This window comes from Sceloporus occidentalis, unplaced genomic scaffold, assembly GCF_023333645.1.
Source record: "Sceloporus occidentalis isolate IW3139 unplaced genomic scaffold, rSceOcc1.0.p SCAF_5, whole genome shotgun sequence".
Lineage (NCBI taxonomy): Eukaryota > Metazoa > Chordata > Lepidosauria > Squamata > Phrynosomatidae > Sceloporus > Sceloporus occidentalis.
Window position 1 is genome coordinate 163,835,496 of NW_028316985.1, and position 17,454 is coordinate 163,852,949.

General features: G+C 37.9%; 1 protein-coding gene across 1 annotated transcript in view; it reads right to left on the reverse strand.

Annotated features, from left to right (window-relative positions):
* Window positions 1-256: 256 nt before the first annotated feature.
* Window positions 257-17,454, reverse strand: part of LOC149313081 (rho guanine nucleotide exchange factor 38-like) — a 49,502-nt gene continuing 32,304 nt past the window's right edge. Inside the window, exons 8-14 of the mRNA XM_089526027.1 lie at window positions 14,357-14,461; window positions 13,505-13,627; window positions 12,102-12,422; window positions 10,321-10,461; window positions 7,132-7,330; window positions 4,729-4,988; window positions 257-4,005 (exon numbers count right to left, since the gene is read on the reverse strand). Coding sequence (XP_089382153.1) covers window positions 3,820-4,005; window positions 4,729-4,988; window positions 7,132-7,330; window positions 10,321-10,461; window positions 12,102-12,422; window positions 13,505-13,627; window positions 14,357-14,461 — 1,335 coding nt within the window. The 3' untranslated portion in view covers window positions 257-3,819. The remainder of the gene's footprint in view (window positions 4,006-4,728; window positions 4,989-7,131; window positions 7,331-10,320; window positions 10,462-12,101; window positions 12,423-13,504; window positions 13,628-14,356; window positions 14,462-17,454) is intronic.

Below are 17,454 nucleotides of genomic sequence, written 5' to 3' on the forward strand. Positions count from 1 at the left end.
TATAAATTCATTTTGCTAAATTACTTCCGCTTTCATTGTACATAAGTATGATCAACTATTTGTGCCTTCTGATATGCGTAATGCAACTTCATAAGAATGAATACTGAGAAGATAAACATCATTTTGTATTGTGTTAATGGCTGGAGAAAATGTCTTTAAAATTACGAGAATGGTCATTTTACATAGCTTTAAAAATACATAGCTTTAAAAATAATTTAGTTTGAAAAACATCTAAGTCTATTTTGTAATTTAAAGACATGTACAAAGCAAAGTTGCTTCAACTTGCTAGTAGATATTTGTTGTCAGTGTGAGCTAAATACATGACAAGCGATTTGAAAATCAGAATTTTTTTAAGATTACAGGCCAGTATTTTACATCAGTTACTTACTTAAGCAATCTGGTGAAAATTTCATTTATCTGTGCTCTGATCACCAGCGGAATGGACTTTCTCCCCATGCAGGTAAAATAGATTGAAGGGAAAGTTACGATAGTGGCAATAGTGTCACATTTGTAACTAACAATCACGAATACAGAACAGTTAGCTAGAGTTACTCATCTGTAACTATTCTGTAGAGGTGTAGTGGGGGAGTGGTTTCAGTGTTGGATTACCACTCTAGAAACCAGGATTTGAATCCCTACTCAGCCATGAAATCATACTTCCTCAGCCAAAGAGGAAGGCAAAGATAAATCCACCTCTGAAAAAATCCTGCCAAGAAAACCCTGTGATAGGTTCACTTTATGGTTGCCATAAGTCAGAAACGATGAAGGCAACAACAAGTGCCTCATATTCATGATCACTATGTACAGTTGTAATACTATTCCCACAATCCTAACTCTCCTTAGTAACCTACTTTACTGGGCATCTGCTGCATGGGGAAAAGGAAGTCTATGCTGCCAGAGATCCAAGCACCAGTGAATAAGAGACTTAGTAATGTATTCTTCACTAAGTAGCTGATGTAGAATACTGCCTATAGGATTCAGACACCTCAAGCCAGATCCTGAAAGTCATTGGTGTCCTTGATATGCCTTTTAAGATAAAAATGCTTCCAAGGCAGCAATTCTCTCTTTCTCGCAACAAAACACAATAGTAAATACAAGTAAACCAATAATCAACTATTTGTCCCATTTGGTTTTCTATGCCTCTATATTCTATTGTGACAAAACGTATGTGTTTTCCATATAATTCAGCTACAATAGGAGGAGAGATCTGTTTTAGCAGTTTGAATACAAAGCATGGCAAAAGAGGATGGGGTGAGAAATCTTTCCATGAAAGGATTTTTTTTCTTCATTACAAACTTTATGTAAATAAAAAATAGTGCAACATATAGGAGTAATCATCTCAACACATGAACCCCATTAACCTGCATGACCTGCAACAGGGCTAAGAAAAGCCTTAAAATTGCATTTCATTTTATGCCTGTTTCTTAATCTGAAAGACAGGAAGTACTATTTACAACCTTGCTGTGACCTTTACTATCACAAGATACTGTCTTGTGACAGTGTCAGTGGTGTGAGCATTATATTGTCACAGAAAATTCAATGTATCTGCAAGAGAAGGGTTGGAGTGTGCATGTGAGCATGAGATAAATGGACGGACTAATGAATAAATCTCCGGTTATTCTCGTAGTCTGTGTATGCCTCATCATTATAGAATGCAGTCAAATGTGGTTTTAGGGCATTTTGAATGACTACTGAATAACTCTTCCACCTGAAGTAATACAAATGCATTATTGCCCTGATCTTTGTCTGGTGATTAAAAGTTCTGTATCTTGCAAGGCATATCTTGGATAATATCTGCAAACTATCTTCAGTGCTCTGTTTTCACTTTGCTAATCCTTAATATATTGGGGATAAAATCAGGGAATGTTTTTTTGTTTCTAATACAAATTATACAAAACACAAAACTTTGAAAGTGTCAAAGAGAACCACTTAGTTGTCCATTCCTTTCCTCATTTACAGTCAATGGATGTTATCTTCCATAATTCCAAAATTCTAAAATATAGTCTGAATTTATCAGGGTGTATGTTATGTAACTATGCATACTTACTTATGTAGCAGAAGTGCAAAGCAACCCTGTTAGTGAATTGCAAAGATGCGTAAGTGGACATAGCAAGAGTCAGCACTTCCTAACTGGTGCCCCAATGCACAATGGGACCAATATACATTGATCATTTTCCTGGCTTCCCTATGTAGGAACATAACAGTAGGTGTTTTTTCTGGATACAGATGTTATGGAACTATCCAAAACTAATTCCCAGGGATGTAAGTCCACTTACAAAGATGTAAGTTTCCAAGAGGATTTCAGCAATCATTCATGAAATGTGCTGTGGCATTCTGCTCCTGGAGTGTATTAAGATCACCCCAGTCATTGCAGCGCCAACAGTGCATGTCCTCTGTCCTGCTGTAATGCAAAAAATAAGCTATAGGCTATTTACAAAATAATCCTATGTTCACTTGGGAATAAGTCCCATGAAGTTCAACAATTCTGACTCTTGTACAGTTAGCCCTAGGTATCTGTGGTGGGGTTGGTTCCAGGACTCTGTGCAGATACCAAAACATGTCCCTATTAAGTCCCTATTTGGAGTCCCACAGATGTAACTTTGATGCTCATGCTCTCTGCCAGTTCTGTGAGACTAAAAATAAGAAAATACTATACTTTAGTTGAAAAAGAATGACTGTAGACTGCCTGAGCTCTAGTCTAGCCAGGTTGAGTAGTAGTCCCAAAAGAACAGTGGAGGTGGCAGCAGGCCACTTCCAGGAAGCCTGCCAGCCATTTCCTTTCTTTTTGAACAAACAGGCAGAAGCCTGCAGCTGGAGTGCTCCCTGGTCATGAAGAGTGCATACCTGGTGGCCAGGCCTTGGTGTCATCTACCCTTCTGATGCTTGAGACTTTTGTGTGAAGGAGGTTTTTGGACAGAGAACAAGGGCAAGAGAATAGGCCTCTGTGCCCTGTCCAGAAGGAGATTTGTGCACGTTAACAGGTTGCTAGCACATGAGGCAGAAATAGGCGGCAGGCATACTCCCTGGAGAAGGGGAAGAGAGACATAAGGATTTGAGAAAAGACAGGAGGCATATATTCCACATTACCACCATTTCACACATCCCCACATCTCTGCAGCCTTGTTTTGGTGTCTCTCTTTACTGCCTCCAGGAAGCACAGCAGCCACCTACTTACCAGAAACCAGTTAGTGACTTACATGTGCACAAGTCTCCAAATGTGAATGAATGTGAATGTAAAAACTTAGTGCCTTTAGCATCCTAGAAAAGGGGTGCAGAAAGTGTGGTTCATGGGTGGGATTATTCCCCAAGGCTTTTTCTGCACACCATCCCAAAAGCCCCACACACCCTCAGGGTTTTTACCCCTTAATCTTTTTCCACCCAAAAACTGGTCAACAGTATCCAATAAATCTTTGGGTGGTATAATTGGCCATTTTGGAACCTGTCTGGGCCTTTTTTTAGGCCTTTGGGATCCATTTACCCATACAAAAATATCCACTCTCAGGTCTGTAACTCCACTGGAAGCTATGGAGAAAAGTACTGGCCACTTTTTGTAAAGGGGGGAATGAGAATCCAGCCCTGGGAGCAGATGCATCCCCTTCAACGGCTGGAAGTTGCTCACCCCAGCCCTAGAACTATGCCCACTTTGACCTAAATGTGATAGAGATCTACTCCATGTGGTAGGGGAGACCTCATCCAGCCCAATAAATTAAAGTTTAGGAATAAAGAAAATGCAAGACCATTAATAGTTGCTGCTAACAAAATGAAACTCTTCTGGCACTGATGTTCTGGGAAATGAAGTCCTTTATATGTTTCTGATACTTATGCATATGTCATCTTCCCCAGGTAATTAGCTGGCACGTATCCTTTTTGTCCTTTTGCTTCAGCTAACCACCACTCTTTATTGCCACTCAGATCAGAAAAACGAAGTATTCGAACCCGCTGGTACTCCTGAAGACTCAGTTCTTGCTGACTTCTTGCTTGAAATTCATGAACTGCATAGAAAGTCTGGAGGGTGGGTAGTAAAGGAGAGAACAGAAAATAAATGTTTGGTCTTAGCCATTCAGTCAGCATGCAACGTTATCCCAAATTAAGTATTCAAATCCATCCTAAACACCAAACACTGAAAGAAAAACGTACAGTATAATCTTAGAAAGGTAAACTAAGGTGATTTGTTGAACTTCTGTTTTTTCAGAATCACACAATCAGCTTACAGTGGGGATTCCTTGTGTCAAGTGTTAACTGGCAACAATGCTAACATGCTTGGCCATGAAATCCACTGGGTGTCCTTAGGCAAGTCACACTCTCTCAGACTCAGAGGATGGCACTGGCAAATCTCCTCTGAACAAATCTTGCCAAGAAAACCCCATGATAGGGTCGCCACACGTCGGAAATGACAAAGGCACACAACAGCAAATCTTGTTTGTTCTGTCTCATTTCCTGTCCCATTGTGCTGGTCAAATGGCCGTAATAAAGTTATTATAATATTATAATATTTCCTGTCCCAAGATGGATATTCTGTAACAATCAATGTAATTTTTTTCTTTTCTACCTTATAAGAACATCCTGAGTATATTCTCCTGTCTCCACTGCAAGCTCATATTGCACAGGCTTCACTGCAATTGGCTTAATATAGATATTAAATATGTCTACACTTACCTGGTTTGTGGGTCTCAGCAATTGGAGTACAGCTTTCCCCTTTTTAAAAATGTGACAAGAAATGATACTTACCTGTTGGTCATCTTCATAAAAGGTATCAATTTCTGTCCCATTAACTGATATCTTTTCACAGAGGCTACTGTGAGAAGAGCTGCTTCCACTTCTCTTGTGTCCAGGAGGTTTGGTGCTGTTGTCATCCAGTTGTCGTGAAGAGACAAAAAGGCTAATATTATCAAAATCGCCATCACAAAAGCTAGTTTCTCCTGCATCCTTATGTGATTTTGCTGGATTGTAGGGTTTCAGGAAGGAGGAATAAACATATCCTTTCAAATCTGCATGTAAAGAAAAATATCAGATTAGAATGGTTGCTGAAGAATTACATTTTATATTTTTATATCATATTTTTCATCCACATGGCCTTTATAAAAAATTACTGCAGGTCAAAAACTAAACAGACCCAGACCTCTGTAACACAGAACTCCAATAGAAGCAAGATAAATTAGAGATGTAACATTAATTAATTAATTAATTAATTAAGCATAAATTATGTAATTTAGTAATTTCCATCATAGTGAAAATTATTGTGTCCAGCACCCACGGTGTCAAATCCTTATTAAAGCTATTGGCATCCATGACAGTGCAGATTACACTGTGAATCATCAACTGCTCACTGAACCAGCAAGAATACTTCCAAGCTCTGTAGGACCCTGCCAGAATGATTGAGAGGAAACAACCAAATAGGGTGGCTAAACAGACTCTGTCATAGCTGCCTTCTGGGTTAGGCAAAAGAGTCCACAAAGAATCTCAGCAAAGACTGAACTTTCTTTTCTTTTCCTTTTTTATTTTTTCTCTTTGTTCCTTTTGGTGGCAGATAGTTCAACAGTCTGTCTGTTTCAAAGTGTGTCATGGAGGCAATATGAGGTGAGATGGGACCATGAACAATGGATTGCATACTATTAGGCCAGCGTAGAAATTAGCTTGGCTGCTGGACACAAGCCAACCTCCATATAAGGGAACGTTCTTCTAAAATGACACTGAGGCTCCAAAGTTGACAATGTGGACACAACATAATGTCAGAATATTATTGTTAGACTATTTGAATATTATTATTCTAACTTCATCAAATATAACACAACTGCAGTGTTGAAAGATGGGACTCAACGATCTATAAGATGGGTCAGGAGAGACTGACTAGGATCCAGGGCAAAGAGTTGTGAAGAATGAACAAGTGTACTTAGTCTCTTCTGAGTAGAATCCCATTCTGGCTTTTCAGCAATCAGCTCACATTGAATATGCTTCTTGTGGCTTTTCTCCATCATGTTTCTTCCCAATAGCTTCTAATTATGGCAGAATGCATAGAATGTTTACTAACTGGTAACCTGCCACAGAGTTTGTAGGTATACACATGGCAAAAGGTCATCAGCATCTCACCAAATAGTGAAGATGCCGTATCTCTGCTACCCTGGATTTCTAATGAGTTGTACAACTATACCAGCAACAACTAGCCAAATGATTGCATGTACAGAGTAGAAAACAAATACTACAGCCACAGTTAGGGTCACCACAGATCAATATCATGGCATGCATTTGTCTCCTTGCATCCCATCTCAGCAGAAAGGTGGGGCATAAGTAAAAAATGTAAAATAAAATGAAATAAATTAATTTTAAAAGAAGGTAAGAAATGGCATAGAACCTATGCATTTGTCATGGATAGTGACTACGGGCAGTTAACAAACCTTCTAACAAAGAAACTCCTTTTTACAAAGTCTTTGTATAGTACTAGCCCTTTATGTCTCCTTGCCACCTGTCTAGCTGGAAGGTTTGGGTTTTTTTTTAGCAGCATTGGCACTGGAAGGACGGTGAAAACAGGGCTGGAGAAACACAGACTTTCAGTGCTGGGTTGCAGCAGTAAATAATGCAGTAATAGGGAAGCTGGGAAAGAATGGGATTCTGCTGTAGTTGATCCGATTGTTGCTGGCAAGGTAAACAGCAGTTCCCTTCAAAATCTCTTAAACAGCATATATGAATATTAAGACAAAATCAAAAAGGGAAAGCGGGTAAGAATGCTTTACCAGCTGTTCCAAGCATGTTAAAGAAGCATAGACCTATCAAGTCTAGCCACCAAAATGGAAGTCATAGGAAAAGTGGAGGCTTGTAAAAGAGAAAGAAAAGGGGGGAACCATATCATTCCTTGAGACTTTTTGGGAAAATCCTTCAAATGGTCTCTAGAAGATTCAAAATGTGAATGGACTGCCAGCCATCGTACTCAAGATTCAAGCTGTCTAAAATATTTCAGATGTTCTCAGGAAGTGACTCATTGCCCCAAATTCAAAGGAAGGAAGGAAGGAAGGAAGGAAGGAAGGAAGGAAGGAAGGAAAACAAATCAGCTGATGCCACAGAATGAGCACACCTAGATTTTATAATCTGTACAGCTAAAACATGTCAGCTGTTCTGATGTCAGAACCATGGACTTACTTCCTGTATCAACAAGCCATCTGCTGGTACTTCCAAAAGGATCCTTTTGCTCTACCACAGCTACTATCTCTCCTTCATAAACATCAATATCCAATTCCTGTGTGGCATTGCATTTGCGTTTAGCTTGGTACAGCAAGTCTGAGTTGTAGCTAGAGAGTATCACTGACCGGTGGCTTTCAGTCTGACGTGGAAATTCAGGCTGGAAGCAAAACAAAAAGCTATTTCAGACACAGTTCCAACTACAGTACCACACAGTGCCACAGACAAGCACATTCAGTTACTATCAATCCCACCAATCTTTTCTGCAATCCTGATATCATTCACACTTCCTTGGGTAAGCATGAATGGACTATAAATTGGGATTTAAACCTAGATGGCCCATGTCCAAATTTATATTATCTTTAATTAAATAAGCACATGTGTACTAGTAGTCAACATGGAACTAGGGCTAATGTCAAAATATCAAAGGTGATATGACATTTAACTTGCTCATTTGTTTAAAAAAGTAAGTAGCTGCTCCTGCTATATATGTTTGTATATGTTTGATGGTATTCTGATACTTGCTAGATCACAGCAGGCAGGCAGGAAGGGTGAGTTGAACTTTTTTGTTCCCTGCTGTCGGCCTCAAAAGAGGCAATCTACGGACCAGAAAGAAACACTTAAACTCTCCCTCTGTACCCGCTATAATCCCAATAATTACTGCTCCCACTTCAGGGGTTCCGTTACTATTCGTGTTTTTTAAAACAAGCATATGTTCAAAAATGTTATCTCTTGTTTAGCCCTCTGGCAATGAGGAAATGTGATTGTATGTGAGTATGAAGTTCCGACGTTAACACTCCTCAAATAAACTACTTGTATAAGCAAGCATTTTGCAAAAATAAGATGCTAATTTGTATGGTCAGGGTGGAGTATTTTAGGAATGAGGATCCTCTGGTCAAAGAGCTGGACGCAGCCTGGAGGTCTTCCCCATGTGCCTGTGGCCTCTTGTGCAGACCACTGATTAGTGGTCAGATACGTGTGTGTATGTGCCTTCAAATTGCCTGTTGACTTATGGCAACCCCATGAATTTCATAGGTTTCCTTTGGCAAAGAATACTCAGAGGTGGTTTTCCCAGTTCCGTCCTCTGAAATATAGCCAACAGCACCTGGTATTTATTGGTCAGATACAGGGCACTATTTAACTGAGAACTATTCTGCAGCCCAAGAAAGTGTTACATGGAACTGTGCACTATTTTGCATTCCAGGACAATAATTCATGGAAAAGAGCTCTGGTTTGCAGACAACTATTTGATAAGATTGCAGTGTCACTCTGGATATAACATAAAGCTGTATACAAAATATCAAAATTCACTAAGATTTATTACTGCATATAGCAGATGGTCCAGTGTCCCTGTGCTTGTTCCTTTTCCTCTGGAGTCTGTAAGATTAGTTTCCCATGAATAATCATGTAAAGGAAATTTGACTGCCTCTCCCATCTTAATGCACTTATCTTTCTAGTGTCAATTAAAGGAAACCATTTTGAAGTCATCTCCCAACCTGACAGGGATATATATAACAGCCCCCATCAGCAGACCAGACATGAAAAACCAGTAATCCATGGATTATACTATTTTATATATGGAGTGACAAGTTACAGATATGGGACAAGAAGGGCTTCTGTATGGCTGTGGCTCTTGAGGCTACATTTTTACTAGATATGTCTAAATCTGAGCTTGGTCTTTTTTTTAAAAAATTGCATGCTATCACTATTAAAGACACGTAGGGTTATCCTACATAATAAAAAATACATTGGAAGATTAGTAAGCATTACACAGATGTTGAGTGGAAAATGTATTGGCAGATATTCACAATCTGAAGTAAAGCTTACAGCAGTGGCATAGTCAAGCACTGTGGAAAGGAATATCAGGTTCATTGGGGGAGAAACAGCAAAGAATTTCCCTTGTTTTCTTGAGGATCCATGCACTTTAATTTGGGACTGAGAGCTAGACTATATAGAATGTGGAAGAAACATGTACACTGTGGCATGCTTTATTTATTTAAGGTATCAATAGTGTGTAGGACTGGATAGACAATTTATATTAATGCTTTTGTTATATAGTATGGATGAGGAAAGATAGAATGTGTAATCTCTTATCCTTGTGCGTTTTTTTCTTGATTACCTCACTCCTAATTATATTATCAGCACCCACCCCCCCACCCCTGGAAGGAAAACTTCCAGTTATCAATATATTTTGTTTTCCACAAAACTTCATCCCAGTCCGAATCAGTAGTCTTCTGAGTTGCTATGTACTTCTTCTTTTAAATGGATGAGATAAAGTTCATGGATCTCTCATGACATATCAGTTTTGGTCATAAGCCTCACTAAACTCTTTGAGAATTGTTTCCAAGACATCACACATAGAATCAGAATAGAAGTGACTTGTTATCATGAGCCCATCTATTACAAAGTAAGACTAACCCTATTTGATTGGACCAAAAGTACTGTTTAGTCCAATCTCCCATTCCTAAAGTGACGAACCAGATTATGCAGAGGTATGAGCTTCATGGCACACTACATCCATGGTACACTACATCTATTAATACAAAGAGTACTTGCAGTAACACATGTAACAAAAATAATCTAAAAAAATTTAGGTCAGGGGACATGATTTTCATCTTGCTAGATCCTATTATATTATATCCCGCTACTACAACTATATGAATATGCTTTATACCTGAGGCCTTAATACCATTCAGTACTCCTTTTAAAGAAATGGGTCCATTTCATGAAAGCTCATGTTAAAATAATAACCAGTTAGTCTTAAGTGTAATGCCATATTTTTAAAGATGGCAAAGTTTCTCTGGATTGATTTTAAAGGTTGTTCATCCATAACAGCAAATGTGGTTAGTTGTTTGAATGCTGGAGTATGACAGTGGAAGACCAGGGTTAAAATCCCCACTCAGCCATGGAAATTCACTGGGTGACTTTGGGCAAGTCATGTTTTCTTATCCCAAAAGGAAGGCAATAGCAAACCATGCTAAAAAACCTAAAGCCAAGAAAACCCAATGACAGGTTTGTCTTAGTGTCACTGTAAGTCAGAAATAACTTGAAGACACACATCAACATCAGCCCATAACTAGTTACCCACATTTGCTGTAAGCATGTAATTTCCTTCTATTGGTATTTCATTACCAATGATATGTTACAAACCTGGAGAGGCGTGCACTTCTTTTTTTCAAAGCTTAGCTTTCTCTCAATGAAAGTTATGCTGTTGTTTTCTTTGACAAAATTAAGATTGTATACCTCTTCAAGCACTTGATGGTGAACTTCATTGATATTAGGAGAAGACAGCTGCAAATACAGAAAACATTTGAGATTTCATAATTAGTCACATACAAGAGTAAAGATAGATGGATAGAAAGAAAGGCATGTATGCATGCATATGCAAGCAGATACACACATATATGCACACATATATATACAGACATTTCTGTATTACTCTGGTAGGGAAGTTAACAGCTCTTAAACTGAAAATGCCACTTTTCCCCTTGCAGGGCTTCTGACACAAACTGAGCAATTAACATCTTTCCCTTTGCAGCTTCTCCATGCTGGAATTAATTTCTTCAGATGCACTGAAATGTATCTGGTATTAACATCACAGGAACACTGTTAAACCTGTGTACTTTTAAATTTTCCATTAGCTATGGTTAGTTTTTGTAAGCTGCCTTCAGTCTCTGTACTGGGAGAAAGGTGGGATATAAACAAACAAAATAATAATAATAATAATATATGAATGACCCTAATTTCCTTCTGTTTTCACATATTTCTTATCTGCACAAACAAAATGAGAAGTCTGGAAGCTTTTGCTTTTGATTAACCATATTTTGCAGTATTGTATGAACCTATAACTGGTTCTCCCATCAGTTGTGGAACCTAAGGTTCAGGGACACACCATCTTCAAGGAAGACTATATAGCTAACCTGACCCATCAATCAAGAAGAGAAGGTGCAAGGAGTTCACTTTCTTAATGTCTTCAAGAAAAACACATAGCTCCAACTGCATTTAGCCATCCAACTGCAGAACTAAAAGGACCATCTGTGGCCCCATCAACAGGCCAAAGGAACAGGAGCCACTAACTGCTATTTGAGAAAGAACATCACCAAGAGAAAATCAGCCTGGCCTGAAACATATTTAGGTATTCATGTAGCAATCAACACCGTGTTTAGTATTAAAGAATGGATCTTTTTATTCTTTTTTCTCCCAATAGTCCTCTTCTAATATGTGTTTTGTATTTTTAGTTTGCAGGATGGTTGGCAAGATTTCTCCCTCCTCCTGCTCCCACCTTCAATTTTATTGATGTGGGCTGTTTAGGGAGACAATTAGTGTCTGGAAAATGAATGAAAATATAGTTGATTAAAACATAAATTTATTTCAGCACATGAACATTATCATCACATATTACTTATCAACAATATTGACTCAAAGAAGGAGAAAAACCTCTAAATGGTCTAAATAGTACAAAACTTGGTTAAGAAAGTTTAAAAATGATGCCACTAGAGAGCACTGTCCACACACTGGCAGAGCTGTGCTAAGAAAGAAGCAACTAGGAGCTAGGAGAGTTTCTGGGACAGGATGGCAGGGGCAAGCTTCCCAACACACAACATGTTAAACAACCTGTGCAGCTCACTTCTGTATGTGTGCAATTGAATACATATTGAGTTTATCTTCTTGTTTGGAGAATGATACTAAAAAATTCTGAGATGTAGAAATATCAAAGGATAACTGTTCAATTATAGATTTTATATTAATTCAGCAAGTGTGAACTGTCTTATCTAAGTACAAACTGGATGGAATTCTTTAAATTCTCTGTTACTGTTCTAGTTGTGTTTTTTAAAGATGGCTACAGGTAAGGTTATGTGCATATAACAGTGCATAATTATCATTATCTTCATCAACAACAACTCAGTGATTATGGATGTGTCTGTACTCACTGTCACATAAGATTCTCTCCCAGAAAAAGACTGCAGTGAGGATGACATCCTGTCCCTCAAAAGAGTGATGAGGCAACAGAGGCAATTTGTCACAATTCTTTTTGCTGCCCTGTTGAATATCTGCAGCTCCTCCACAAGCTGTGCATTAAGAGCCTCATATTCTCTTCTGGCAAGATCCCTCTCATCCCCTGGTGCCTTTGGGTGGCAGCTATTATAGTCCAGCAGTTTGTCATAACGTTTCTGGATTAGCTTCTGAGGCCCCAGGAACAAGGCTTGCAATGCAGACAGTGGGCTCAACACCATCTTGTTTACTTGATTTGCCTTGATGTGTACAGAATGGGAGGGGAGGGAAGCAAAGGAGGCAAAATCAGAACAAATAATATTTTACACCAAAGAAGCATCATCCAATATTCATTCGCGTAAGCTAAAAATACTACTCACTATAACCCACTTACATTAATGAGAAATGAAGAATGCAGGAATCGTCAGATATAGCTCTCTTCCAACACAGAAACTACCAAAGCTGCAGCACTTCACTTGTGTTAAATAAATGTTTAAAAGACTGCAGTTAAAAAAAAAGCTTACTCTATATACTTGTGTATAAGTCAGAAAATCAAGCCAAAAAAATTGGATGACTTATCCACGGGTCAGTGTATGTACTGTATCTTAACTCTTCTCAAAATAGAAACTATCTCCTTCTCTGAGTAGAGCTTAGTCCATCCTGGGAGAAACTAAAAGAAGCACCAGCCCCCTCTGCTCCCACCATTGCTGCTATGCTTCTGGCTTTTTTTAAAGCCTGGGCAGGAAAATGGTGGTATTCTTTGGCATCATCTTTTTTGCTTTGTCCTTTATATACCTTATTACATTTCCTTAAGTTTTACCCTCGACTTATCTATGCATCATATCAAAATCCATAATTTTGGCTCCAAAACTTGCCCTTGACTTATACATTAAGGTCGACTTATAGTCAAGTATATACAGTAGTTTCTAGAAAATAAACATCCAGTAAATACAGTCAGCCCTCCATATCCATGGATTTTTTTAAACCATGGATTCAACCATCCATGGCTTGAAAATATTCCAAAAAGATATAAATCCCACAGAGCAAACCTTGAATTTGCTATTATATATAAAGAACACCATTTCGTTATGCAATTGTATTTAATGGGACTTAAGCATTCAGGGATTTTGGTATTATTATTATTATTATTTTGGTCTTTTCTCCTTCTGGTATGTTGGGGAAGATTTTTGATATGCAGTGAAATAAGGGCCCTTGGTAATTGGGTTAAAAACCTAATTACCTCTAGTAAATTTGTTATGCAATTTTAGTAATATGTAATGAAACACAGCTTCTTTGAACTCTGTATCTCTAGCTTTTGAATCAGTAAATTTCAAGAACATACAAATCCTTCATTGGGGTTTTCAGCATTAATGAGTGCCTCTGAAGAACCAATTTCCCCATTTTCCCTCTCATAAAGAAGATCTTGAAGTTCAGTTACAGTTGCTTCAGCCAAAACTGTAGAGTCCTGAAAAGAATGTAATGAGCAAAAGAGAAAAATATTAAGCTCATACACAAAATGGCACATCTTGATAAGCCATTGTTTATATTAACCATGGTTCGTTGCTTAAGATGAACAAAAAAACCCAAAACACCCTTTTGCTGGTCTTTGCCATTTCTGGCTTATTTCTCTCAACTCTTTTTCAGGAAAGGCACTGAGGAAATAAGCCATTATTGTAATTTTGGTTGTCACAGAAAGCCATGGTTTAAACAAACTGGAATTCATAACCCTAAAACATGGTTTCAGATTGTGGCTGGTTAACAAACCACAACCTGATTTCAACAAACAGAACTACATCTTGTTGTGACATGTAAAGTGTTTTTGTTTGTTTGTTTTTGTAACAAATGTATACTTCCTGGTTAAGCACCGGTGTGTCTCAAATTATTTCACAGTACAATACCCACACAGGACATATACAACCCTAAAAGCATCAATTTTCCAGGAGTCATATTAACTGAAATTTAATCTCCACATCATTACACAGATTGGCAGCTCATCTTATAATTGTGTCTATGACATTTTTCAATTTATATTTTGGCAAAAAAATATTACTGTAGATGCAGGGGAGAACTTAAAAAATCCTTGACAAGAGGATTCTGAACACATTTCATATTCTTCCAGAGGTAGCTGATATTTGCTTACAACTTGTGAGCAGCAAGTGGGACTGAGATGGGGAAATTCCTCTGCTATACTTACCTCCAGGTGCTGCAGAGACAATGAAATATTCTTCAGACAGAATTTGACTGTCTTTTCTAAACTTCTGAACAACTTTTCTTCCTTATTAAAAGTTTCATCTTTCACCTAAAATGCAAGATAACATGATTAGGGTAAGAAACACATATCAGTAATTGGTAGAATATTCTTAATGCTAGTAGAAATATTAGAACCATAGAATCATGGAATTGGAAGGGGTCCCACAGACCACTGATTCCAGTCCCTGGCTTAATGTAAGAATATACATGCTAGAGCAATGCCAGGCAGATATCTGGTAAATGGTTCCATTGACAAATTGCTCTTAGTGTCAAGAAATACCTTCCCGTGTTTGATCAAAATCTGCCTTCTTGAAATTTAAAACCATTAGACCTGATCCTACCCTCTAGGACAGTAGAGAACAAATACTGAATAGCACACTTCTGTGTTCTTTCCATTGATACTACAACCCTACATTCATGGTGTAAAATGCTGTTGCTCTTAAGACTCTGAACATAACAACAAACCATAACTATTACGGAAGAAACCTTGGAAACCTCTGGCTTGTAATTCTATTTCTTTCTTTTTTTTTTTAACAAAACAAAACAAATTTAATATTCTTTCCATACATACATGTACTTTTGCATCTTATTCATTTTTTCTTTTTTAAAAAATCCTAAATATCTCCTCAGTGCACCCCTTTCCCCCCGGAGCCATTCCCTTCTTTATACTCCATCCAAAATTTTAACTCCTCCTGTGGAGGTAATTTCCCATCTTCTTTTCTTAATACATTTTCAATATTTTTTTTCCATATTTTATCAAAATCATTTCTTTTCCATAATCCTTTTTTTACTTTCAATTTGCATGTTAATTTGTCATTAATTGCTAACTTCCAAACCTCTTTATACCAATCCTCCAATTTCACATTTATTTTTGTTTTCCAATTTCTCGCTATGATTAATCTCGCAGCAGTAAACAAATTTGTTACAAGGTTTTTTCTTCTTCTTCTTTCCATTCTACTTCATTGTATATTGATAACAATACTATATTTGGTTTTCTATCTATCTTTATATTCATAATATTTTCTATCTCTAATATTACTATTTCCCAAAATGTTTGTACATATTTACATTGCCACCACATATGTATATATGATTCTACTTCCTGTAATCCTATTTCTCCTCTTTCTCTGTGATAGGATGCATGGAAGAAGTCATAACTTTTCCTTTCAGCTTTTAACTAAACACAATCAGTTGTTTTGTCCAAACTGGAAACTACTGTTAGTCCTAACTGTGACTTGCTCCACAGATGGGCAACCTGCACGCACTGGCCACATTCTTTCCATCCAGTGACCCAGGATGCCCCACTAATTTTTCTCTATTATATATACTGTCATACTACTTAGAATTCTCTATTCTCCTGCCTTTTTGTAGTAGTGCTAAAACAGTAGAATGCCCTACCAAAGCAAATTCATCCAATGTTCTTACTGACTACCTTTTTATGAGCAGCCAAGTCATGTCTTTTCAACAGTCCTCCTCAGCCATTTTTTTAGAACTTGCTCTTCTGGTGCTATTATTATAATTTTTTACTGCTGTCTCATCTTAAAGTTTATAGATTCTTGTGATGTTGCTGTCCTGCTTTAATTTTCTTTTATGCGCTGTTGTTAGCCACCTCGGATACTTTGTATAGAATGACAGAATAAATAAATCAAGCACACACAGTCATGTAAAAATAAGACTGTGATCATGGAGGAGCATGAAACGGAGGGAGGGACATCGCCTCAGAGCTGAGGCAGCACAAAAATCTAGCTCAAAGCAGCCATGCAAAAAGTTGAACCTCTTTAATGAGTTGCAAGAGTTTGCATAAGAAAGCAGGAAGTGGAATGTAAATAGTGACAGATTACAGAAAATAGTGTGGATTGTTAGTCCTTTCTGTGCATGCAAGCAAGCGTGCCCAGATGCACACCATGCTGGTTTGGAAACACGAATACCCTTAAAAGCCTTAAGAGGAAAAAAGAACTTCTAAAAGGATTGACAGACATTACTTACTAGGATAGAAAGACCAGCAACATAGTAAAGAAGTATGGAGTCTATTTTATTATGCTCACATTGGCTTTCATGTTTATGATGTTCTCTTAGCTTGCATAAAAATGAATACGAGCAATACATCATTTTATATCATACATTTGTTTGTCCCTGTGCTCATTACTATATATCTGCAGTTAATATGTGCACCAGGATTTGAGAGACACCTTTTATTTATATGGCTGACCCAAACTTGCTCTGATTTGATAAAAGTGACTGGTATTTTTACCCACTCCTGTTTTCTTTCCTTGTGTAGTACAACAACAAAAAGGCAACCTTGGAAATGTCTTATCTGGTCTTCTCATCTAATGCCGAAGGAGTTGCTGCAAATGTCAGAGATGGGGAATGTGAGCCACTCTGAACCACTAATTAAGGCAGAAAAAGATGTTCAGGGGCTCAAAAAAGCATTTTATTTTCTCCCACTCCTCAAGTACTTCTTCAGTGTTTGAGTTTAGAAAGTGTTTGCTAAAAGGAATACCAAAAGACAGAGGCATTTCTCTCTGAATAGAAGCAACTACCCTTCAACATAAAAAAATTAAAAAATGTGTTGGCATTTTGTGCATGTTACCAAGATCTAGTTAGCACCTGCATTTGGGTGGGTGGGAACCATTAAAAAATCCAAAGATTGTTTGGAAGGAAGTGGAAATGATACAGTTTCTCCATACAGCCCTCACACTACAGCTCCGGAGCACTGTATCAGTAGTCTCAATGCCTATGGTCTAGATCAGTATAGGCAACTGTGTGTGAATGAAAGGTCAATTTCCCTAAACTACCCCCTGCCACTGACCGCCCCACCTCACGACAAACTCAAGTAATTCTGTTTTCCTCTACAGTCCTCTTCAAAACAGGGAGTGATACAATGTCACCTCCTGTCACCATTTTGAGAGGAACTAAAGATAAAAACATTGCTATTTTAGTTTGCTGTGAGGTGTGGTGGCCAGTGGCGAATAGTTTGGAGGAATTGACTCCACATTCCCACACAGCTGCTTATCCTATACACCTCAGTATGGGAATGCAGAC